The sequence below is a fragment of the Elgaria multicarinata genome, chromosome 20 (genome assembly GCF_023053635.1).
Source record: "Elgaria multicarinata webbii isolate HBS135686 ecotype San Diego chromosome 20, rElgMul1.1.pri, whole genome shotgun sequence".
NCBI lineage: Eukaryota > Metazoa > Chordata > Lepidosauria > Squamata > Anguidae > Elgaria > Elgaria multicarinata.
In genome coordinates this window covers 5,019,981-5,044,569 of record NC_086190.1, presented here as the reverse complement: position 1 = coordinate 5,044,569, position 24,589 = coordinate 5,019,981, and the positions used below count along the sequence as shown (strand labels likewise).

Below are 24,589 nucleotides of genomic sequence, written 5' to 3'. Positions count from 1 at the left end.
TAAAGCCATGGTTTAAGGTGTCTTCTGAACACGGCCTGGCTTTCTGGCTTAGCCACCATGGTTAAAGCCATGGTTTAAGGTGTCTTCTGAACACAGCCCGGCTTTCTGGCTTAACCACCATGGTTAAAGCCATGGTTTAAGGTGTCTTCTGAACACGGCCTGGCTTTCTGGCTTAACCACTGTGGTTAAAGCCATGGTTTAAGGTGTCTTCTGAACACAGCCTGGCTTTCTGGCTTAACCACCTTGGTTAAAGCCATGGTTTAAGGTGTCTTCTGAACACGGCCTGGCTTTCTGGCTTAACCACCGTGGTTAAAGCCATGGTTTAAGGTGTCTTCTGAACACGGCTTGGCTTTCTGGCTTAACCACCGTGGTTAAAGCCATGGTTTATGGTGTCTTCTGAATGGGCCCATAGTTGAGTAAATAACTTGGCGCTCCCCAGCCGTGTTTTCTGGCTTCCCTTCCATTTTGGTGACAGGGCAGAATTGTTTCCCACTGATGGCATCTTTCCTAAGCAGCCCATTTATGACCTTGAGTCACCCTCACAACAACCCAGTGAAGTGGGCCGCTGTCATTCCCTTTCTACAGATGGGAAACTGAAGATGAGAAGTAGCGACACCCCAAAGTCCGAGACCATGGTTGAAATGGCATTTTTTTACCCATTTTTTCCTCTTGCACTACTGTCATGTGCAGTAGGTTAGGAAGCCCAGAGGATGTGGCATGTGAAAACCACGGTGGTAGAATATGCCAAATGTCCCAGGTTCAAGGCCTGGCAGCATCTCCAGGTAGCCTGAAACTCTAGAGCAGGTATCTCCAACCTTTCTGGACCTGTGGGTATATTTAGGAGTTTGAGACCATGCTGTGGGCACCACCACCACATTCTTAATCCTTCAATCGCCGCTTTGGCGGCCCACATCTGCGGATTTTCAGCTGCGTCTTGCTCAGAAATAACATTTGTTTCATGTCTCTTGGACACTGCAACTTCTCTTTAATAAGGGATTGTCTAATTTGGTTAATTGCTGGTGCTACAATATAGCTGATGCTTCTTTAAATGTACGTTTTGGCAACGTCTAGTCGTTGCTTCTTTTGGGGGGGGAAGTTATGACACAGATAAATTTTGTACTGGAACAGTCTTTAATCTTCACTGCTGTAGAAACACTTTTAATTATTTACCTACTTTGTGGAAATTAGCAAGTGGTCAGTGTAAAGGGATTCTCTGCACCCCTTTGACAGTTAAAAGATTGATATTTGTGAACCGCCCAGAGAGCTTCGGCTATTGGGTGGTATAAAAATGTAATAAATAAATAAATAAATAAATATTACAACATTGGAAAGATAAACACTCGTTTCCTGTAATGCAAGAGATTGAGGACCTAATAATACTTTCAATATTTGAACGGTCGGCATACAGACACCTCCTTCAAATGGATACTTATTTGGATATTGGGTCCACTTCCATTGAAAGCTGTATGTATTTCATACAAATCCACGTGCATCTATTTTAAAAAGCGGAAAATAATTTTTAAAAACGACACATGAAAAAAACAAGGTCACCACGGTCACCACATTGGGGACCCATTCATGAGCGCCATTGGTATGTTGGGGACCCCTGCCCTAGAGAGCAGCCTGCCCCAAACTGGCGTCCTCTAGATGGTTTTGACTGCTGCTCCCAGCATCCCTGACCATTGGCTGTTGCTGATGGGAGTTGCAGTCTAAAACCTCTGGAAGGCTCCAGGCTGATGAGGGTGATGAGCCAATGGCCTGACTCGTATAATGCAGGTTCCCATGTCTGTCCCTAGCCTCAAACAAGAGGGTAGTGTCTGACCCTCAAGTTCTTCTCTAGCTTGGAATGAAATCCAAGCCAGAAGTTCATCCCTCTCCGACCATGGCCCTCCCGGTCCCCTTCCCTCCCACTTAGGCGGCTGCTGCTCCATTGTCTGTGACAAGCGTCAGGACTGGAGGGAGGTCTTCCTCTGCCCTCCACCCTCCTTCAGTGCCGCTACACGGGTACGCTTATTGCAAGGAGACGTAGAAAATGGCTGTTTTCCCAAGGGCTACTGGATCACAGACAGGGCGCATCGGATAGAGATCAGTCCATCAGTTGGATTGGCTTTGATTAAGTCGATTTCCAGAGGGGCAGCTGGGTTAGGTTTGTTACAGCAAAAACTACAAAAGAGCCTCGTGGCACCTTAAATTCTAACAGATTTATTTATTCTGGGATTAGCTTTTATGGGGCATGAAGGGGGTTCTTTTAGACCCATCATTGTCACTTGAGGCTCAAGTGACCTCAGTGGCACGGAGTGCCTTCTACAAACTCTGGTTGGTGGCCCAGCTACGCCCCTATCTGGACAGGGATAACCTGGCTTCAGTTGTCCATGCTCTGGTAACCTCCAAGTTAGATTACTGCAATGCCCTCTACATGGGGCGGCCTTTGAAGACGGTTCGGAAGCTGCAGCTTGTGCAAAATGCAGCGGCCAGATTGATTTCGGGAACCAGAAGGTTCGACCATATAACACCTGCTCTGGTCCGCTTGCACTGGCTGCCTGTATGTTTCCGAGCCCAATTCAAGGTGCTGGTTTTGACCTATAAAGCCTTACACGGCTTGGGACCACAATACCTGACGGAACGCCTCTCCCGACGTGAATATACCCGGTCACTACGTTCAACATCTAAGGTCCTTCTCCAGGTGCCTACTCCGAGAGAGGCTCGGAGTGTGGCAACGAGGGACAGGGCCTTTTCAGTGGTGGCCCCCAGACTGTGGAACGATCTCCCTGGCGAGGCTCGCCTGGCACCAACGCTGCTATCTTTCCGGCGCCAGGTTAAGACTTTCCTCTTTGCCCAGGCATATGGCGGCACATCTTAATCACCCACATGTTTTTTTTTTTTAACAGTTTTTAATGCTTTATGTGTGTATGTTCTGTGTTTTAGAATTTAAAATTTTGTATACTCGTTTTTTATCTTAATTTTAGAATTTCTGTAAACCGCCCAGAGAGCCCTGGCTATGGGGGTGGAATATAAGTGTAATAAATAAATAAATAAACTTCAGACTGGCCGATCAACATACACATGGAGCGGGGTGTGGAAGGTGCAAACGGTGATGTCAGCAGGGCCTTAAAGGCAAAAAGGACCAACGGTGATCATTCACAGTGATCATTCTCAAAACGTTGTTGGGCGATAACACGGACGCCATTGCGGTGTGGAGCCAGTTAACCTATTGATGCAAAACTGAAAAGCCTTAGAAAGCTCAGGCGGTGATTATGACCTTCATGGTAGCCACCAGAAATAAGAGTTGAATTTCTCAGGGTGTGTTTAGACAGTGAAAAAAGTCCTGGCTAGGGAATGCTGGAAGTTGTAGGACTTTTTTTTTCTGCCTGAACTCACAAAAGATTGCACCCTTAATGAGTTGTGTCTCAGCAGTTTCACTCACATTGATATCTGTCTTTGAATTACCTGAATTTATATATATATGTGTGTGTGTGCGTGTGTGTGCGTGCAAAGGGAACAGTGCAGTGTACTCCAACGCAGTCTACTTTGAGTCCTGAGGAGCAATCCTTCTCTACTCTGAATAGGAAGCGTTGCTAATTGTGTCCCTTTTTATCTTAATGCCTCCCCCAGGAGCAATTGCCTCCACTTCTCCTTCCTAAACCTGGACAAGCACCGGGAATGGCTGGAGTACGTCTTGGAATTTGCGCAGGACGTGGCCCCCATCCCAAACCAATACGACAAGCACTTCCTGGAGCGCGACTACACGGGCTACGTCTTGGCCCTGAACGGCCACAAGAAATACTTCTGCCTGTTCAAGCCTCGCAAATCGGAAGACGGCGGCGGCGGCGACGTCCCCGGGGGGCCCTGCGAGGATTCCGACCCGGGGGAGATCCGAGGGAAGCCGGCCTCTTGCAGCCCGCGGGTGAGGTCTGTGAAAAACAAACTCGAGAAGTTATCCTTGTGGATGGAACGGCTCTTGGAAGGGTCCTTAAAAAGGTTTTATATCCCCTCGTGGCCGGCGCTAGACTGAAAAAAATAAAGGTTTTAAAAAACGGGGTTCGAAGGAGAATCTTATCGCTGCAGACTTTGAAAGAGGACAACCGTCAGCATCTCTCCTTTGGGAATTTTACATTGTGTCGGATAGACGGTTAGCTTTTTAGATGAATTCTCCTAGGCCCAGTGCATTAGAAGCTACCTTCTTTCCCGTGTCTTTGACCTGGGGAGCAATGGGAATAAACGGACGGACATCCACTCTGGTACCAAATGGTTCTAAACGTCAGGGGAGGGGTACACTCGAAGACAAGACCGTAGCTGGTGTCTCCTTTCCTCGCCTGTTTTCCCAGCCTGCTCTGGTTCTGCCTCTGGGTTTTTCTCCGACGTCGATGGAGGCCTTGCTGCTGTGGGAACTCTCTTTTTTTTTGTGTATGGATTTGTTTTTGTTTCAAATAACGGTTTGGGTCTACTGCGCGCCTTCTGGGTGCGGCTGGGGTCCGCTACGCCCTCCTCTTCTCACGCATGTTGCCGGGCCCCATTCCTCATCCTTGTATTGTCTGGAGTCCTCGTCTGTTGGTTTCTTCCCCTGCGGTGAGCAATTCAGGGTGTGTTTGGGGGTATCTCCCTTTTGTACCAAAATAGCTGACAGGACAGGAAAGGGAGGGGCATGGGAGGGGGGCCAGCCACCCACCCACCTGCATGCCCACCAGCTAAGCCTTCAGCCGGGCTGGAAGTGGCCGAACAAACCGTAAATATTGTACGACATGATGAACCTTTTAAAATGTATGTTCCTCCCAATGCCTTCCTGCTTGCATTGTCTAGTTTTTTTTCCTTTTAAAGCCTTGTATTTTAGAGCCATAACCCCAAACCGTGTCCATAGATTGTAGATGCAATCTGCCATGAGCCAAGAACTCTGTGAAAAGACAAGTTTTCAAATGCTGCCTCTGAGTCAGTCTTGGGACATCTACTTTCCCCCCATAACGGCAACGGTTCATCTCTAGGGCAGTAATTTAACGGGGTTTCTTTGTATCAAGGAACTTAAATTGTCTCTTTAATGATTGTACCGCCCAGGATAGGTTACGGTCGAATTGCCTTCAAAACTACGGATTTGCCCTCGTGCAAACTTGGATTTCTCATAGGCAAAGCTTCCCTCTCTCCAACCGTTGTCGTTTCAGCCTCTCTGAAAGCGAGCCCAAGGTGACTGTTTGTTTACCACGTTGCAAAGCTGCCTCTCGGATGTCCCTTCGCCCTTCCGCCCCCTCTCGGAATCCACCGTTCAGTATCTCTCTCTCTCGTTGGCTTCATTCTGAGAGCCAGCCTGTTAACGCAGGCTGAGGTTGCAGAATTGGGAGATTGGAACACCTCAGGCCACAGGGCCTGTGTAAAACACAAGCAAACCTTCCCCTGTGTTGCAACCCGGCACATCATATCGAAGGAGGCCAAGTTTTCTACATGCAAGGGGGGGGCTCTTTTCAGTCCGAAATACGGCACACACCCCCCCCGGCAGGCCCAGAATTCTGCAGCCTCGTGCCCCGTAATGGGTAGACCTGATCTCTCTCTTACGCTCTCCTGTCACCTTGCAAGCATTGGTTTACGGTGTGCTTTTTGTTCAATGTAACCTGCAGTTCTGCTATGCAACTAGAGCTGAATCTGACACGGAGCTGGTTGCAAGGTACCAGCTAGGAGCGACTTGCTAGACACACACGCACCCTTATTAGGGGAGCAGCTGCTATTACCTGTCTGTCAAAGCGAGTAGGAGGGCGAAGTATTTCCTGTGACACACCGCCTGCACTGTGGCCATCTCAAGATTGGATCCTTCCTGTCAGTTTTGACGTACTGCTCCAGGACGGCCTCTGCGGCCACATCGCGTTCCGGTGCATCTAGGTCCAAAAGATCCTATGGCGACCCTCACATGTTCAGTGCAGGGTGCCTTGAATGCAGCGGAGCCTCAGATGTTTTGAACGGTCCTGTTTTCACTCAGTCCGGCTCCGTATGGATCCCCCGAGACTCAACAAGGGCAGCTCCGTGAACAAATAAGACAAACGGTTGAACCAGCCAGCACTGTATGATGCTTTGCTGTCTTCAGGCAGATGGACTTTGGTGCCTCGGCAGAGCCGTGCTGGAATTTTTTAAAATGCATTGCATGTGCCGGGCAGAAAATCAGCGCTATTGTAACCGAGAGCGCTGAAATAAGAATGGATATAGTGCCAGGTTCAAATCCTGTTGAAAGCTCCAGCCCTCTTGGGTTTCACTGGTGGAGCCTTCCAGGGTAGAACAAGGAGGTGGCTCTCTGGATATTGCTGGGAAACCGCTCCCATCATCTCTGCCCATGGGCCGTACCGGCTGGGGCTGATGTGAGTTGGAGTCTAGAAATATCCAGAAGGCTCCAGGTTCCCCAGCCCTTAAGGATTTGAGAAGAACGTCCGGGGGAAGCATTTATTAGACCCTTCAGCACTAAAACGGAACTCAGCATCCCCTGAGGATGTTCGGATGATTTAGCACGCAGGTCTCGCGATGGGGGATGGCCCGGCTGCTACTTTCTGCCATTTTGTCTGAGGCTGACTACAGTAGAACGAGGGCGTCCTAGGGGCTACAGTCAAAGGCCAGTGGTCGTTCCCATAGGCTTGAAACGTTCTGGGCAAAGGTACTTCTCTTGGATGGCGGAGTGGGAACACTCCGCCGTCTGTCCCACACAGCTTGGCTTGTGTAGGAAGTAGGCACTCCTCGTCAATGCACACTTGCCCGGATGCCCGATTCACACAGTCTCTCCCCCCGCCACCTCCGCCCATTTTCTTGTCGCTGATTTGGGCACCAGCGTAGATCAACGCCTGACTTCCGAACGGCCTTCTGCCCCCTAAAGAGGAATGCTACTGCCAGTAACGTCTGGGCGAAGTCCTCTCGTTTGCCAAAAGATGAGTCCCCTTTCGCTCACTAATTGACTCCATTAACACAAATATGCACGCTACGAAACAAACTCGACCTTCTCTCGTAATGATCTACAGTGGACAGGGATGCAACCCACTGTCAGGGATATGGAAAGCCTTTCTCCTTCAGACTTCCCAGAACCTGAAACGAATCATCTTCAGGAGGGGAGACGTTAGTCTAGTGTCCGACGCTGTGTGTGTGCCGTTTACTTTTTCTTTTGGCGTAAGACGTGGTTCTCCCCACAGCCTCCTCGTGAGGGCTACTTTGTCTTCTGGTACACTAAAGAAATGTTGATCAGAAACCGGTATGAATAATAATCCAACCCAGGTTGGAGGGGTTGGTTTAAAAAGAAAGCTAAATATTTTGCACTTTTGATACTCTGTTGGGAAGGGCAGGGATTAAATAACTTATTGGGCAAATTGTCTTAATTTTGTTTAATTATTATTTTTTGTATTTGTGAACAGGCATTAATATTATTTTGGTTTGGTTTTGCTTTAAGACTCTACAGATTTGCAACTGAAATAAACTATTTTAATGTGCGATCAGAAGTTGGCTTGAGGTGAGTCTTATGTTAAATTAGCACACAGGCAGACGGGATTTCCTCTGGAAATAGGCAGCAGTTCAGTTCTGATTTCCACGCTTGTAAGTTTCCAGCTTTTTCATGGCGTTTTTTTAAAAAAAACAATATTTATGCATCACTTAAGTTCAAGAAATTTGTAAGCAATGTTCAAAAGTAGCGCAAGCATTCATAAAAAGGGCAAGATTTACCTTCCTGGCAATGCATTTTGGGTAAAATATGATCAGGGGTCTGGAAACAAAGCCCTATGAAGAGAGTCTGAAACAACTGGGCTTGTTTAGCCTTGAGAAGAGAAGATTGAGGGGAGACATGATAGCACTCTTCAAATACTTGAAAGGTTGTCACACAGAGGAGGGCCAGGATCTCTTCTCAGTCATCCCCGAGTGCAGGACACGGAATAATGAGCTCAAGTGACAGGAAGCCAGATTCCGGCCAAACAGCAGGAAAAACTTCCTGATTGTTAGAGCAGTACGACAATGGAACCAGTTAGCTAGGGAGGTTGTGGTCCCTCCCACACTAGAGGCCTTCAAGAGGCAGCTGGGCAACCATCCGTCAGGGATGCTTTAAGGTGGATTCCTGCATTGAGCAGGGGGTTGGACTTGATGGCCTTATAGGCCCCTTCCAACGCTACTATGATTCTATTTTTTCAGTAGGCGCCGAAAGCGTGGAAGGGTTAGCGCCTGCCCTGTTTGTAGTAGCAGAGAGTGGGCGCTACAATATTAAAGGCCTTGTTTCATGCCATGATGCACCAGATCTTCGGTACCGTCCTGATCGTAGGAGATCAGCCGTTCTCTGGGTTGTTTAGGGCTTTGTAAACAAGGGCCCAAACGTTAAACCTGGCCTGGCAGCATAGGTGTAATATGTTGGTGATAAGCAGCGATAAGCACCACTGAGCTCTCTTTTTGGAGCCATAGGGTTTTCATCCTGTTTCCCTTAACTCAGCCTGTCCACACGGTGTAGGATCAATTGATGGAACCCAACTGTGACGAGATGTGTTGATGGTCCGTGGTTGTTGTTTTTTGTGGCTGAATATCAGTGATTTGGGCCACTCCACAGGGAAGGGGCATTGCCAGTCAAATCCTGGTTGTGGGCTTCCTGAAGGCGTCTGACTAGCCACCGCATGAAAGAGGACACAGGACTAGATTGACCAATGTCCGTGGGGGATCTCTTTTAGCCCAAATTCCAAATCCAATTTCGGAACAGTTCTCAGGAGCTGCATCCCAGCGGCGGGCGAGAGTAAAGGGGGGTGGGGTCCCCCCAAATGCCAGCATATATTAGCTTCAAACTCTTCCTGCCAGTAACTAAGGAGAGGCATTTCAATCTTTTAGAGTGGGGGGAAATGCACAAAGGGAGACGTTCTTACCCTGTGCTCTCAATAAATTATGCAATTTAACTAACCTAGTTTATTTATCATTTCTGCACGTGCTTTCTGTGCAGAAGATTACCGAGTTGGTGACTGGAGGATTGCATTTGGTGCTGCACTCAGTTCCTTTCTCCTGCACCCCCCGTCCCCGGAATGGCCACCAAGAGACGTCCACCTGCTCCCGGCTCTGTTTTGTAAGATCGCAGCAGCAGCTGCTTGTGTGCTATCGAGGTGTTGTCTATGACAATGAGGGCTAGCAACTTCACTTTCTAAAATCAGAAAATTCTCATGATGAGCGGTTTTACTGTGATGTCAACCTCAAACATTTCGGTCCATCCTGGATCATAGAATCATAGAATCGCAGAGTTGGAAGGGGCCTACAAGGCCATCGAGTCCAACCCCCTGCTCAAGGCAGGAATCCACCCTAAAGCATCCCAGACGTCTGAAAAGGGCACAGACGGTGGAAGTTGAGCTGCAGAAATCCAGCACAGGTAGAATAGGCAGCCCTTTCGCTTTGAGGGCATCTTCTGCACAAAATGGAAACTTCCCTGGACGGGTTTACACGGCCTTCACTCGCGGGAGGGCGCACAGGATTTCAAAGAGCAGATTTGCTCCCAGGAGGGCTGTATTACCTATAAGCAAAAGGACAGGGAAAGAAAACGTACCGTCAGTGTATTATGGTGTTAGGCTTTCAAAAGCTGGGTCCAGATCTCATTCTCTTCAGCCTGCGAAATAGGGCTGGTGGTGGCAATTTCCTGGCGTTGCTGAGTGGGCAAGGAACTCCATAGGTGCTGTAAGTCAGAATTGCTCTATATCTAGCAAAGATGATCTGAGAAGCTCAAGGTTTTGGGAAGCGACTCGTAGCTGACTCAGTTCGTGGCCAAAGTGACATACATACATACATACATACATACTAGGGATGTGCTCCGCTTCTCCTCGAACCGGAGAAGCAGGACGGAGCGGGGGGCTTCACCTCCCCTTAAGGCGGAGGCAAAGAGGATTGGGGGACCCACGGAGTGTTGCGGAGCGGATCGAGGTGAAGGCGGATCCTTCGCCTCGATCCAGAACTCCGCCAAAAAGGTAAGTGGGGTTTACTTGGCCCTGCTGCGATGGCGGCAGGGCCAGGTAACCCCCCTCCCTCCTCTCCCTTACCTGCGTCCGTCCGCGGTCCCGCGGCTGCTTCAACTGAGCCCGAGGACTGTTTGAGTCCTCGGGCTCAGTTGAAGCAGCCGCGGGACCGCGTACGAACGCAGGTAAGGGAGAGGAGGGAGGGGGTTTACCTGGCCCTGCCGCTGCCACCGCCCATGCGGCGACAGCGGCAGAGCCAGGTAAGGGACCAAGGGGGAGGGGGGTCTTACCTGAGTCCCTCTGCGGTCCCGCGGCTGCTTCAATTGAGCCCAAGGACTCAACCAGGAAGACTAGGCCGCAACTGTGGCCTAGTCTCCCTGGTTGAGTCCTCGGACTCAGTTGAAACAGCCACGGGACAGCGTACAGTAGGGTGACCAACTGTCAGGATTTACCCGGATTTGTCCTGTTTTTTGTTCTTTCCATGGTGTCAGGGGGGGTTTTCTATCATTTTCAATAATGTCCTGGAATGACACACCTTCCCCTTTAAGGCTGCCATTAGCATGGCAGGAGGGAGTGACATGCTTTCTTGAGGCACATCATTCCCCCACCCCGAGCTCCAATTGAGGTCTTAAAGGGGAAAGTGGGTCATTCGTGGACATTATAGAAAAGGCCCCCATTGGAGTGGATGGTGGTGGTGCAGAATGAAATCCTTTCCCCTCCTCCACTCCAATCGGGTTCTTTAAGGTGGCGGGGGAATAACGTACTTTCTGCAGGACTCAGAAAGCTGCTTCCCCCCCACACACTAGGTGTCCTCTTTTTTGGTTTCCCAAATATGGTCACCCTAGCGTACAGACGCAGGTAAGGGAGAGGAGGGAGGGGGGTTTACCTGGCCCTGCTGCCACCGCTGCCCGTATGGCAACGGCGGCAGAGCCAGGTAAGGGACAAAGTGGGAGGGGGGTATTACCTGAGTCCGTCGCGGCCCATCTCAGCTTCACTAGAGCCTGCGGCTCAACCAGGAAGTGTAGGCCGCAATCGGGGCCTACAGTTCCTGGTTGAGCCGCGGGCTCTAGTGAAGCTGGGATGGGCCACGACGGACACAGGTAAGGGGGAGGGGAGTCCTTACCTGATGCCACTCCCCGCCACTGCGGAGCTCCGATTCGGAGCCAGAGCTCCGCAGCGGAGCAGAGTAGCCCCCAGGCGGATCGAGGTGGGGTGGAGCGGGCCTGATCCGCAATTTGCGGATCGGCCGCGAAGAAGATTGGGGGGTCCGTGCACACCCCTAATACATACATACATCTATCTTGTGCTGGGTCCAACCGCTTACCAGAAGCATCGTACATTGGAGCTACTTCGACAAGGTCGCCCCCGACAATGTTCAGTCCTTGACAGCCGCGAATGATCTCCAGGGCCTGTTTGAAAGGGAGAGGAAGAAAGCGGGTTGACGGGGTGGGTGTGGAATCGTCGCGCTGACTTTAAAAAGTGGAAGGAAAACTCCTTTTGCAGAAGGAGATCTCGTCGCAGCAGGGATCCAGACGGCGTCAAATGCCTGAAACCGGAATGGGCCAATCAGGTGCTGCAGGAGATGACTGGTTTGTGGTATCCAGCAGGGGGTTCAAATGGTTTTTGATTGGGGGGGGGGCTGATCCACCACCCTGGAACAATGAGGTGGCCATCATTTATTTATTGATTGCATTTTTATATTGCCCAATAGCCAAAGCTCTCAGGGCGGTTTACAAAAATTAAAACCAGGGAAACCCTTCAAAATAGAAAACAAAACCAGTATAAAAGCACAATATAAAACACAGTATAAAAACACAACCAGGATAAAACCGAGCAACAATGCAGAATTTGATCCAGGTTTTAAAATACAAATTTAAAATGGCGAAGTTTAAATTAATTTAATAGATTTTAAATGCTGAGAAAATATAAAGGTCTTCACCTGGCATCTGAAAGAGTATAGTGTAGATGCCAGGCGAACCATTTTAGGGAGCTCATTCCACAGCCGGGGTGCCAGAGCAGAGAAGGCCCTGCTCCTGGTAGCCACCTGCCTCACTTCTTTGGCAGGGGCTCAGGGAGAAGGACCCCTGAGGATGACCTGTGCAGCCATTTTTCCTTCCTCTGTGCAGAGAGAGGCACAGAGCTCCAATTGAGAGACGTTCTGCCTCCTTGTCCTCTGGGTTCCAGCCTGCATTCCACTCTCTTGAATTCTGCTTGATCAACCTCCGTGCCTCTCTGTGCAGGGAGAAAGGGACTTGGCTGGTGTCCGGAGGTGCCTTATGTCCTATAGCAGCCTTCCCCAACCCAGTGCCCTCCAGGCGTGTTGGGTTTTTAATTCGTCGCAGCTGTAATGCTTGCCTGCCTTTGCACGTGTCTTACCTGGACAGGTGTGAGGCCAGCAATCTCTGGTGTCCCCGTGCCAGGGGCGTAGGCGGGGTCTATTCCATCGATATCAAAGCTGATGTACACAGGCTGGTCTCCCATCTGCTTCCTCACCTCTGCCATCAAAGGGACTAGCGACTTCATCCAGCAGTCTTCGGCGAGCACTACCCGGAAGCCCTGTTGGGATGAGAGAAACAGCGGCAGAAGCTTTTGGATGGGGAAACCCTGGGGCTGAGGAGGCCCTGTCCCAGGGAGAAAGTTTTCTCTCCTGGAAGAGACCGGGCAAGTTCACCGAGCTTCTGCCAATGCAAGCAGCTTGTGGAGGCGAAGGGTGCAATCCTGTACACGCTTCCCCGGGATTGGGAGTAAGTCCCATTGAACGTAACGGTTTAGTATGCAGAGGTTTTCACTGCTTGCCTTCCGCCAAGGATTGGCTTGGGCACTTGGAGGAGACACCAGAAGAAGCACTCTCCATCTGAGTGGCTTTGGAAACTCCCCGTCCTGATTCCTCCCTGCATTTTGGGCAGCCTTGGGTCTTGTTAATAATAGCACATTATGAACATAGGACTGTATAAAGAGGAAGTAACAAAGGAAGCTGATTTATTTATTTATTGTTGCATTTATATCCCACCTTCCCCCCACCCCCCAAGGAACCCACGGTGGCATACCATAACCCTCCTCTCCATTTTGTCGTCACAACAACAACCCTGTGAGGTGGGCTGGGCTGAGAGTCCGTGACTGGCCCAAAGTCACCAAGTGGGTTTCCATGGCCAAGTGGGGACTAGAACCCGGATCTCCCGACTCCCAGTCCAACGCTCTAACCACTACACCACACCAAGTGAGACTATTTGTCCTCTTATTGCCATGTTGTCTGCATTGATGGGCCGCTGGTCTCTTAGGGAGAGAGGGCTCTTTCCCATAACCTGCAACCAGATGCGCGGGGCTGGACCTGTGACCTGAACTAGACTCCCTCTCCACCATTGCTGGATTAGAAATGCCCTGTTCTTTTTTATTATTTATTTATTTATTTATTTATTTATTACATTTTTATACCGCCCAATAGCCGAAGCTCTCTGGGCGGTCCACAAAAATTAAAACCATCATAAAACAGCCAACAGGTTAAAAACACAAATACAAAATACAATATAAAAAGCACAACCAGGATAAAAACCACGCAGCAAAACTGATATAAAATTAAAATACAGAGTTAAAACAGTAAAATTTAAATTTAAGTTAAAATTAAGTGTTAAAGTACTGAGAGAATAAAAAGGTCTTCAGCTGGCGACGAAAGGAGTACAGTGTAGGCGCCAGGCAGACCTCTCTGGGGAGCTCATTCCACAGCTGGGGTGCCACAGCGGAGAAGGCCCTCCTCCTAGTAGCCACCTGCCTCACTTCCTTTGGCAGGGGCTCACAGAGAAGGGCCCCTGTAGATGATCTTAAGGTCCAGGCAGGTACATATGGGAGGAGGCGTTCCTTCAAATAACCTGGCCCCAAACGGTTTAGGGCTTTAAATGTCAATACCAGCACTTTGAATCTGGCCCTGACCTGGACTGGCAGCCAATGAAGTTGTAAAAGGACTGGCGTAATGTGATCTCGCCGACCAGTCCCTGTTAGTAAACAGGCTGCTCTGTTTTGTACCAGCTGAAGCTTCCAGACCGTTTTCAAAGGCAGCCCCACATATAATGCATTTCAGTAATCCAAACAAGAGGTTATCAGAGCATGGATCACTGTAGCTGGGCTATCTCTGTCCAGATAAGGGCGCAGTTGGTATATCAGCCTAAGCTGATAAAAGGTGCTCTTTGCCACTGAGTTCACCTGTGCCTCAAGTGACAGTTCTGGATCCAAGAGCACCCCCAAACTACGGACCCGATCCTTTAGGGAGAGTGCAACCCCGTCCAGGACAGGGCGAAAATCACCTGAACATATTCCTGAATTTGTTCAGAGCACTGCGTGCATGGGCAAATCCGCCAAAGCATTCAGCTCATCTGTGTCTCGCTCCCTACGCACACACCCCGACACTAAAAAAATATGCACATCAGGGACAGAAGAAACACTGCTGAGAATCTATCCTTGATGTTATTGTATGGCCGGGCCACCTGGCTACTTTTTGTGCAGAGTTGTGTCGACACACGCTGGCTGCATGTGTGCAGGAGAAAAATGCCCCACCGAGAGAGTCTTGATGCAGTGCTAGGGACAATCACAACAAGACAGGCTTATTTTGAGCCAGTGTGGTGTACTGGTTAGAGTGCTAGATTGGGACTGAAGAGACCTGGGTTCAACTCTCCATCAGTCATGAAGCTCACTGGGTGAATTTGGGTCAGTGGCTGCCTAACCTACCTGGCAGAGCTGTTGTGAGGATAAAATGGAGCGGAGGAGGAGGACCGTGGGCTCCTTAGAGGAAAAGGCAGGGAATAAATGTACCAAATAACTACATTTATTTATTGCAGTGTTTTTCTAAAGGTTTATGTGCACATCAGTAATGCAGGTAGAGGGGAGAAGCGAAGAAACCAAAGGATTTGCAAGCTGCATCAAAGTGGGCATCGTTTTAGAAATTCTCCTAGTTAAAGCAGAATTCAGGAGTGGAACGCTGGGCTGAACGAACCAAAGGAGCAATAAAAAGTCTCTATGCTGGTCAGGCTGGATTATCGCTCCCAGTTCTTTGTGCCAGGTTTTAAGAAGGACATTAACAAGCTGGAGCGCGTCTAGAGGAGAGCAGTCAGGATGTTGAAGGATGTGGAAGCCAAGTCCTAAAACGAACGGTTGAAAGAGCCGGGGATAATTAGCCTGGGGAAGAGAAGATCCAGGGGAGACGTGATCACAGCCTTCAAATATCTGAAAGGCTGCCAGGCTGAAGATGGAGCCTTCTTGTTCTCTGTCGCTCCCGAGGACAGGACTAGAACCGCTAGAAGGAAGCTGCCAGGAAGGAGATTTTGGCTTAAGGGTCAGGATAATTTTTTTTTAACAGCGAGAGCTGTTCAGAAGGGGTGCAGACTGTGCCAGGAGGTGGTGGGCTCTCCTTCACCAAAAGTATTTGATCAGAGGCTGGAAGACCTTCTACTGTCGGGGATGCTGGAATGGCGAGATTCTTGAACCGCGGTGGGATGGGGTGGTGGGGTGGACCAGATCAGGCATGGGCAACTTGTGCCCTTTCAGATGTTCTGGCTCACAACTCCCGCCAGCCTAGCCAATGATGAGGGATGAGGGGAGCTGTCGGCCAGAATACCTAGAGGACCCCACGTTGGTCTCTAAGACCCCTTTCAAGGGTGCAGCTTAAGTTGGCTTGGCCATGCTCAAGGGCTTGCATCTTCCATCTAGGAACATAGAATCATAGAATAGCAGAGTTGGAAGGGGCCTACAAGGCCATCGAGTCCAACCCCCTGCTCAATGCAGGAATCCACCCTAAAGCATCCCCGACAGATGGTGGTCCACCTGCCTCCTGAAGGCCTCTAGTGTGGGAGAGCCCACAACCTCCCTAGGTAGCTGATTCCACCGTCGCACTGCTCTAACAGTCAGGAAGTTTTTCCTGATGTCCAGCCGGAATCTGGCTTCCTTTAACTTGAGCCCGTTATTCCATGTCCTGCACTCTGAGAGGATCGAGAAGAGATCCTGGCCCTCCTCTGTGGGGCAACCTTTTAAGTATTTGAAGAGTGCTATCACGTCTCCCCTCAATCTTCTCTTCTCCTCCTGCTCCTCCATCTCACCATCACCGTTGTCTGGGCTAGAGCAAGAGACAGGTGAACAAGCCAGTTGCCATGGTGAAGAGGAGGAGTGAGTCCAGAGGGCCCTGAGGGTCGTCGGCTGGTGCCCGACATGCCTACCTATGACGCCAGCCCTGTTACAAAGGATGATCATAAGAACATAGGAAGAGCCCTGCTGGATCAGACCAAGGGTCCATCTAGTCCAGCACTCAGTTGCCACAGTGGCCAACCTCCTGTCGACCAGGGACCCACAAGCAGGACATGGGTACAAAGCACTCTCCCATCCGTGTTCCCCAGCAACTGGTGCACACAGGCTTACTGCCTCTGAAAATGGAGGTAGCACATAGCCATCAGGACTACTAGTAGCCATGGATAGCCTTCTCCTCTAGGAATTTGTCTGATCCCCTTTCAAAGTCATCCAAATGGGTGGCTTGTAGCAAATTCCATTGTTTATGCATTGTTTGACCATCAGAAGAGCCACGCTGGGTCAGACCAAGGGTCCATCTCATACAGCCATTGGCCAGGAACCCTCAAGCAGGACATGAGTGCAACAGCACCCTCCTACCACTGGCTTCCGGCCTCTGATCCAGTACCTGTTCCCGGCTATACTTGTAAGGATCTTGCGAGTAGGAGGAGCCACGGATTCCGATCTGGACCACCCGCTTGCAGTCCAGGAGCCCCTCGTCCACACAGCGCCGGAAGGGAGTCCCGTGATAGATCTTTTCCCCTAACGCCTGGTCACCCGTGTCTGTGTGAGCGTCCACATGCACCAGCCCCACGGGGCCGTACCTGGTTGAAAAGGAGACGCTTCAAAAGCACGCAAGGAAACGCCCTCCAAGGCTGACCTGGGAGCAGGCTCAGTTATTTCTTGTGGCCTCTGTAGTGTAGCCTCCATATCTCTCCGTTCTGCTATCCTGATGCGTCCCTTGCTGTGACCTGCCCAGCTCCACCACCCTCCGTCGGTCCAGCCTCCTGCCCTTGAAATGACCCCTCCCATTGGTCCATTCTGCCTCTTAGGCCTGGGACTGCCTCCCAGAACACCTCCGTGCAACCCCCTCTCTTAAATCCATCCTCAAAAACTGCCTTTTTCTGGGAGTCTTTCAAGTCATCTCCCTAATCCAGCCTCCCCCAAGCTGATGGCCTCCAAATATGTTGGACTACAACTCCCAAAATCCCCTAGCTGGGGGATTATGGGAGCTGTAGTCCAACACATCTGGATGCTGTCAGTTTGGGGGAGGTTTCCCTAATCCCCTATTGGAGCATCCCCTCAGCTGGTGTTCTTTTTTAAAAATGCCCTGGAACCTTTTGACTTAGACTTAGAAAATGCTGATGCAACACCACTCCTTGCTGGTCCTTCCCTGCAGCAAGGGCTTCAGCAGCCTGCTGCTCACCCATTGGTGGCTTTCCCCCATGGTCCCTTTAAGAAAACATCTTTGCTTTATCCCGGAGAGAAGGAGATGGGTTTCTTTGTGTCCAAAGAAGTAGCAAGTTAAATGCCAAGGCTGCGCTTTTGCGATCAGTGCCTGGGATCTGATAATGCTTCCCCGGGCTGGTACCAGGGTGAGGGGGAGAGAATAGCAAGTTGCAGCTGTGCAATGTCTGGGAGCATTCCCCCCTCCCTTTGGGTGAGGTGTGGGTTGCTAGGGGGTTTCAATTGGTCAGAGTGGATCTGGTGATAAGGGGGTCCCAGAAAGAGATAAAAGCTTGGGCACCCAAGGGTCCGGTCTCTTTCCTGTGGGTGTCAGGAGTCTGGTGTGTGCATGGTGAGCAAGAGCCTCCAAGCCAGGCCGGCTGTATGGCGGACGCTCCACATGACCGCTGAGGGAAGGAGTCTAGTTCGAGTGGTGTGGAGCTGAGTCAAAGTGAGCAACAAAGGTTGAGTTGCAGAGTTAAGTGTTTGTTTTGTTTTAGAATAGGTTTGGGAACAAGTGGGCAAGAGACCTTGCCGGAGTTACGGCTGGTGGGTGGTTAGTGGGGAGTGAGTGTGCGAATCCAATTGGTTTGAGTGTGCAAAAAGGGGGAGGGGGAGGTATTAGTCCCTGCTGTCCGAAGTGTGTCATTCCTTTGTCCGTGTGTTCCCCCCCAAACCTCTTACGTGTTTACCTTAATGTGTGGACCCTGAAGTCCACACATTAAGGTAAATGTGTTTGTGTGAAGAATAAAAGTGTTTGGTGTGAAGAATAAAAGTGTTTGGTCCCTATCTCCTGTGTGGTGTCGTTCCTTGAGAACCTAGACTCCCAAAGGGTTAAAAAGTGGCAGTGAAGGGGCGTGTGTCTGGGCTGGCCGAGCCAGACCCCCCTTCTCCGACCGGGGAATCGCTGAGTCAAGCCTGGCGGTTCCATCACATTCCCCATTCTCACTCACTTCTCAGCGACGGCCTGCAGGATGGGGTATGTTATCGTGTGGTCTCCACCTGCAAAAACAAAGTGCAGCCAAGTGACGACCGGCCACTGCTGCTCTTCCCTCTGCAGTACTGGGGGCTCCCTCAGGTTTCTGCTCAAATCCCCCATCAAAGCCAAGAGAAGTATCCTGGTTAGTCCTGTGCTGCTTTCCCCAGCCATGGGAACAAGAGTTCTGCATTATGCCATGCAGGGTAGGGGCAGAAGGAAATTGTACCCCCCCCCAAGATAAAGGTAGGTTCTTTTGAGTCCCACCCTACTCCTTTGGTTACATGTGTCCTAATCTGTGGAACCCCTACTCCTTTATTTACACATGTCCTCATCTGTGGAACCCCTACTCCTTTGGTTACATGTGTCCTCATCTGTGGAACCCCTACTCTTTTAGTTACAAGTGTCCTCATCTATGGAACCCCTATGCCTTTAGTTACATGTGTCTTCATCTGTGGAACCCCTACTCCTTTAGTTACATGTGACTTCATCTATGGAACCTGTACTCCTTTGGTTACATGTGCCCTCATCTGTGGAACCTGTACTCCTTTGGTTACATGTGCCCTCATCTGTGGAACCCCTACTCCTTTGGTTACATGTGTCTTCATCTGTGGAACCCCTACTCCTTTGGTTACATGTGTCCTCATCTGTGGAACCCCTACTCCTTTAGTTACATGTTTCCTCATCTGTGGAACCCATACTCCTTTGGTTACATGTGTCTTCATCTGTGGAACCCCTACTCCTTTGGTTACATGTGCCCTCATCTGTAGAACCCCTACTCCTTTGGTTACATGTTTCCTCATCTGTGGAACCCTACTCCTTTGGTTACATGTTTCCTCATCTGTGGAACCCCTACTCCTTTGGTTACATGTGTCCTCATCTGTGGAACCCCTACTCCTTTGGTTACATGTGTCCTCATCTGTGGAACCCCTACTCCTTTAGTTACATGTTTCCTCATCTGTGGAACCCCTACTCCTTTGGTTACATGTGTCCTCATCTGTGGAACCCCTACTCCTTTAGTTACATGTTTCCTCATCTGTGGAACCCCTACTCCTTTGGTTACATGTTTCCTCATCTGTGGAACCCCTACTCCTTTGGTTACATGTGTCTTCATCTGTGGAACCCCTACTCCTTTGGTTACATGTTTCCTCATCTGTGGAACCCGTACTCCTTTAGTTACATGCGTCCTCATCTGCAGAAATCCTTGCCCCATGCGATTGTTGCAGTTAGATGAATTCCTGAGAGATGGGATTCCCCCTCTCACGGCTACTGACCAGGAAACTGTCAAGGGGCAGAACCTTATTCTCCGTGTATCTGCTCTTCTGTGCTCAAAGCCACACAAGACCGCTTGGCCGCATCCTTACCCAGCGTGAGGGGTACGCAGCCCCCCGCCACAATCTTTTGAAAGGCCTCCCGGATTCGCCTGCAGCTGTCCGCCAGGTTATACAGGTTGACGTTCACATCGCCAATGTCAGCGACCACGAGGGACACGTATGGGTCCGCCCCAGTGCTTGGGTTGTACCGCCTCACCATCCCCGATTCAGCCCGGATATGGCGAGGGCCAAACCTGGAAAAGAAGCCGCCGCCGCTGCTGTTCATGGACCCCACTTTCTCCTGACACGTTGACATCGCGTGTGTCTGTCTGAAGCACCTGAGAAACCTTGATGTCAGGGATTGGGGCCTCCTGGACGTCTCCTCCACCTCTGATTGGTCACACAATAGGCCCTGTCTCAAAGCCATATTGGGGGGGTGGGGTGAGGGCTCCGTCCCCTGGGCATGTAGAGATGGCCAGGGATTTGGACAGGTCAAGTGCTGCCAAGGGCCAGATCCAAAACCATCTTAGAGTCCAGACTGATTTTGGGGATGTCGGTCCCAAACCCTGACTGCTCTGAGTTCTGTCTGGTTCTGAGTGAAACCTGGAGTGGATTCCCTGCCCCATGGACTTTGGAGCTGCCAGCTTCTAGTGGTCAAGAGCACTATTTCCCCTTCCATCCACATTCCCAGGGCAAATGGAACAGGCGGGGAAGTGATTGTTCACTGCGATTGCTTCGGCCCTGGCAGATGGTTGGTCTCCCCTTGGGCTTAACGTTGTTCCTTTTTACAACTGTTCTCAACTCTTACCTGAGCCCCAAATGGCCAAACACTAGCCACTGCAGGCAAATTTGCTTTCCTTGCAACAGGGAGCTGTTCCTGAAGCTCAAAGAGTCAGGGAACAGAATGTGATCGAGAAGAACACCCTCCTACTTGGCTTGCTCAGAACAGCTCTCTTTTGCTGGAGATCATAGAATAGCAGAGTTGGAAGGGGCCTACAAGGGCATCAAGTCCAACCCCCTGCTCAATGCAGGAATCCACCCTAAAGCATCCCTGACAGAGTGTTGTCCAGCTGCCTCTTGAAGGCCTCGAGTGTGGGAGATTCCACAACCTCCCTAGGTAACTGATTCCATTGTCGTACTGCTCTAACAGTCAGGAAGTTTTTCCTGATGTCCAGCTGGAATCTGGCTTCCTTTAACTTGAGCCCGTTATTCCGTGTCCTGCACTCTGGGAGGATCGAGAAGAGGTCCTGGCCCTCCTCTGTGTCACAACCTTTTAAGTATTTGAAGAGTGCTATCATGTTTCCCCTCAATCTTCTCTTCTCCAGGCTATACATGCCCAGTTCTTTCAGACTCTCTTCATAGGGCTTTGTTTCCAGACCCCTGATCATCCTGGTTGCCCTCCTCTGAACCCGCTCCAGCTTGTCTGCGTCCTTCTTGAATTGTGGAGCCCAGAACTGGACGCAATACTCTAGATGAGGCCTAACCAGGGCCGAATAGAGAGGAACCAGTACCTCGAGCAATTTGGAAGCTCTACTTCTATCAAAGCATCCCAAAATAGCATTTGCTTTTTTTGCAGCCACAACACACTGTTGGCTCGTATTCAGCTTGTGATCTACAATTGCAAGATCCTATTTAAACAGAGGTTTGATCACCACCTATAGTTTATTTATTTATTTATTACATTTTTATACCGCCCAATAGCCGAAACTCTCTGGGCAGATCACAAAAATTAAAACCATGAAGTGCATAAAAACAACTAACAAATTTAAAACACGATGCATCCTGCATTGAAAAGGGGGTTGGACTACATGATCCCTGAGGTTCATTCAACTCCGAGTCTATGATTCCTTATGTGGGCACACATCACCTGTCCCTATTTACCTTTGACTGTCCTAATTTTCTGGCTGGCATTGCTGGTACATGAACTCTCTCTATTTTTGCCTTTTGAGAATGCATTATTAAATTTATGTCAGTGTGAGTTCCTACCCTTGTCATTCATCAGGAGTGAGGTCCTGGTTTGGCATTTCTACACCTTGCGTCTCTGAGATGAGACTGGAGGAACACATGCACCTAAATGAACTTGCACGGATGCTACGGCAGTGCCCAACCTACCCCTTCACACACTGCAGCAGCTGAGGTATATTCTGAGCTTTTCGCAACGTATTGTAGCACAGCTGTTTTACGGTTATATTTAATGTACCTTTTATCAATGAACTGAAAAACATCAACAACGGGGGGAAAAGCAAAGCAACCTTGATGGGATGGTCGTGTGATGCCATCTTGATTCTTTTGGTGTGGTGTTTTACTGCTATTCAGACATGCCCCTGTCTGTTGGTAAACGCTGCACACACTAAACATCTTGATGCAAGATTTTGTAAGGTTTTATCAATGTGCATCAGTAATATAGAGGGGTGTGTGTGTAAAATGAATGCTCTGCCAAAATCACCATGCACAGTGCTCTGTACAAAATGTGTAAATGAAACAAAAGAGCTTTTCTTAATACATCGCTTCTACTTCAAAAGCGGGACCAGGAAACAAAGCCCTATGAAGAGAGACTGGAAGAACTGGGCATGTTTAGCCTGGAGAAGAGAAGATTGAGGGGAGACATGAGAGCACTCTTCAAATACTTAAAAGGTTGTCACACAGAGAAGGGCCAGGATCTCTTCTCGATCCTCCCAGAGTGCAGGACACGGAATAACGGGCTCAAGTTACAGGAAGCCAGATTCCGGCTGGACATCAGGAAAAGCTACCTGACTGTTAGAGCAGTACGACAATGGAACCAGTTCCCTAGGGAGGTTGTGGGCTCTCTCACACTAGAGGCATTCAAGAGGCAGCTAGATAGCCATCTGTCAGGGATGCTTTAGGGTGGACTCGATGGCCTTGTAGGCCCCTTCCAACTCTGCTATTCTATGATTCTATGATTCCATGGGCTGGATGACATCAAGGGGGTAGCCTGTCTCTTGCTCTAGCCTGTCTCTTGCTCTAGCCCAGACAACGGTGATGGTGAGACGGAGGAGCAGGAGGAGAAGAGAAGATTGAGGGGAGACATGAGAGCACTCTTCAAAGACTTAAAAGGTTGTCACACAGAGGAGGGCCAGGATCTCTTCTCGATCCTCTCAGAGTGCGGGACACGGAATAATGGGCTCAAGTTAAAGGAAGCCAGATTCCAGCTGGACATCAGGAAAAACTTCCTGACAGTTAGAGCAGTACGACAATGGAACCAGTTCCCTAGGGAGGTTGTGGGCTCTCTCACACTAGAGGCATTCAAGAGGCAGCTAGATAGCCATCTGTCAGGGATGCTTTAGGGTGGACTCGATGGCCTTGTAGGCCCCTTCCAACTCTGCTATTCTATGATTCTATGATTGAAAAACTCCAAAATCTGGAGAGAGATTTGATTTGAGACGAATGTTGGAAGCAACGGTGCAGTGGGGTAGGTAGTTTTAGTCTTTGGACCTAAATAGTAATGTACATTGCTTCAAAATGTGGCAAGCCAGCCCTGACGCATTTGGGGGCCCTTCTGCTAAGCCTTATGAGTGGGGCCCTGGACCTCTCCCCAAAGTCCGGCTTTGACAGCACCATTGCAATCTTAGAATTTAGAGAGAGCTTATATGTACAATATTCTTTCATTTCGTTGCTTAGATTCTCAACTTTGCCTGGATTTGAACTCTGGCCTTTCCCCCAACCTACCGGCCAGCATGAATCTCCTCTCAACCCACGCTCTGCCAAGAACAGCCTCTGCTTACCTGGCCCCGGGACGGTTGGAGGTCCCCGTGTCAAGGGGGACCCCGACGAATGCCGCATCCAACCCTTCTGCCGAGTCCTGGATTGGGAGCCTGAACATAGAACAAACCCCCACAGGTCTGGCCACAAGCTCAGCGCTGGGTGGGAAATTGGAGCTGGAGTTTGAACTCAGGCAGCGAGGGAGAACGCTCTTGACTCTGAAACTTTTCAAGAAGGAGCCACACTGAGCTCTGGGCAGGGAGGCAGGAAGCGCGGCATTGCAGCGGATCCCTGAAGACGGACGCCTGGCTGCCCGGAACGGGGCGGAGAAGGTCTGAGAGCCACCGGCGAGGCTGCCTTTGCAAACCCTCGCCCAGAACAAGGGTGTGCGGCCCACGGAACGGAGGGCCTCCATGTTGCAATGCAGTAGCAGAGCCGGGACACTGTGTAGCTGCCTCTTGGTCGCTTTAAAATGTCAGGGAGGGGAACACCCATCCGTGACAGTCCTGCCCTCGGTTCAAAGGGCAGAGCTGGTACACACAGAAGCCTTTCATAATCTTGCCCGGGACTGGAGCCAGTCTGCCTCCGTCCAGCTGCAGGCCTCGAAGTCTGAACTGAAAAGTCCATGAAATGTGCAAGTTGTGTAACAATGATTTTTAACTTCAGGAGCACGACCACTGATGGTTCCCTTCTCTCCCCCAGTGTCCCTTTTCACTCTTTTCTTTCTCTCCTGCCAGAAATGTCCCAATCCTAAAATTAAGTTCTTGTGCTTTAAACGGAAGCTGTCAGGTCATAAATTGAAGAGAGATTTTTTTTAAAAAGCAAAGACCTTAAATGGGGTGTGTGTGTGTGCTCTGGACAGAGAGGTGTACCCACGGGAACCAACACCTTATGTAGCACTAATGGCTCATTTGAGTAACTGTGTGAACTGTTCTGGTTAAACATTTCAACAGGCAGCAAATAATTAGACAATATTTGAAGACAAGAAATTCCAATTGCTAACTCCTTCCCTGTGGAAAATCGGCTCTGTTAACTTGGAACCCCCCCAACCTAGAATCTTTTTCAAACATATGCCAAAGTTTTGTGCCGTTTTGTGCCGCATCCTAAAGTGTGAAAACGACATGACCCTAGGTGTGGTCTGGTGGATGAGAAAAATTTCACATTCTCAGACAAACTCCAAACAG

The 24,589-nt window shown here is 49.9% G+C and overlaps 2 protein-coding genes across 3 annotated transcripts in view; one reads left to right on the top strand and one right to left on the bottom strand.

Moving 5' to 3' along the window:
• DNAJC16 (DnaJ heat shock protein family (Hsp40) member C16) overlaps positions 1-5,424 on the top strand; it is a 36,828-nt gene extending 31,404 nt beyond the window's left edge. For both annotated transcript variants that reach the window (XM_063145222.1, XM_063145224.1), the window contains one exon: positions 3,613-5,424. In XM_063145222.1, the coding sequence (XP_063001292.1) occupies positions 3,613-4,012 (400 nt within the window). In that variant the 3' untranslated portion in view covers positions 4,013-5,424. The remainder of the gene's footprint in view (positions 1-3,612) is intronic.
• Positions 5,425-7,513: 2,089 nt separating this feature from the next.
• AGMAT (agmatinase) lies at positions 7,514-23,860 on the bottom strand. Its single transcript, XM_063145199.1, has 7 exons — positions 23,429-23,860; positions 19,737-19,939; positions 18,350-18,398; positions 16,579-16,774; positions 12,285-12,464; positions 11,233-11,317; positions 7,514-9,472 (listed from the first exon to the last, which is right to left on the bottom strand). The coding sequence occupies exons 1-7, from the start codon at positions 23,818-23,820 to the stop codon at positions 9,399-9,401; spliced, it is 1,179 nt and encodes a 392-aa protein (XP_063001269.1). The 5' UTR covers positions 23,821-23,860; the 3' UTR covers positions 7,514-9,398.
• Positions 23,861-24,589: the final 729 nt, after the last annotated feature.

Coding starts and splice junctions, on each gene's coding strand:
- AGMAT (XM_063145199.1), bottom strand. CDS start 23,820: ATGGAGGCCCTCCGTTCCGTGGGCCGCACACCCTTGTTCTGGGCGAGG. Junction 16,775..18,349: donor CTGCAGGCCGTCGCTGAGAA/GTGAGTGAGAAT, acceptor CTTTTCAACCAG/GTACGGCCCCGTGGGGCTGG. Junction 9,473..11,232: donor TCCAATGTACGATGCTTCTG/GTAAGCGGTTGG, acceptor TTTTGCTTATAG/GTAATACAGCCCTCCTGGGA.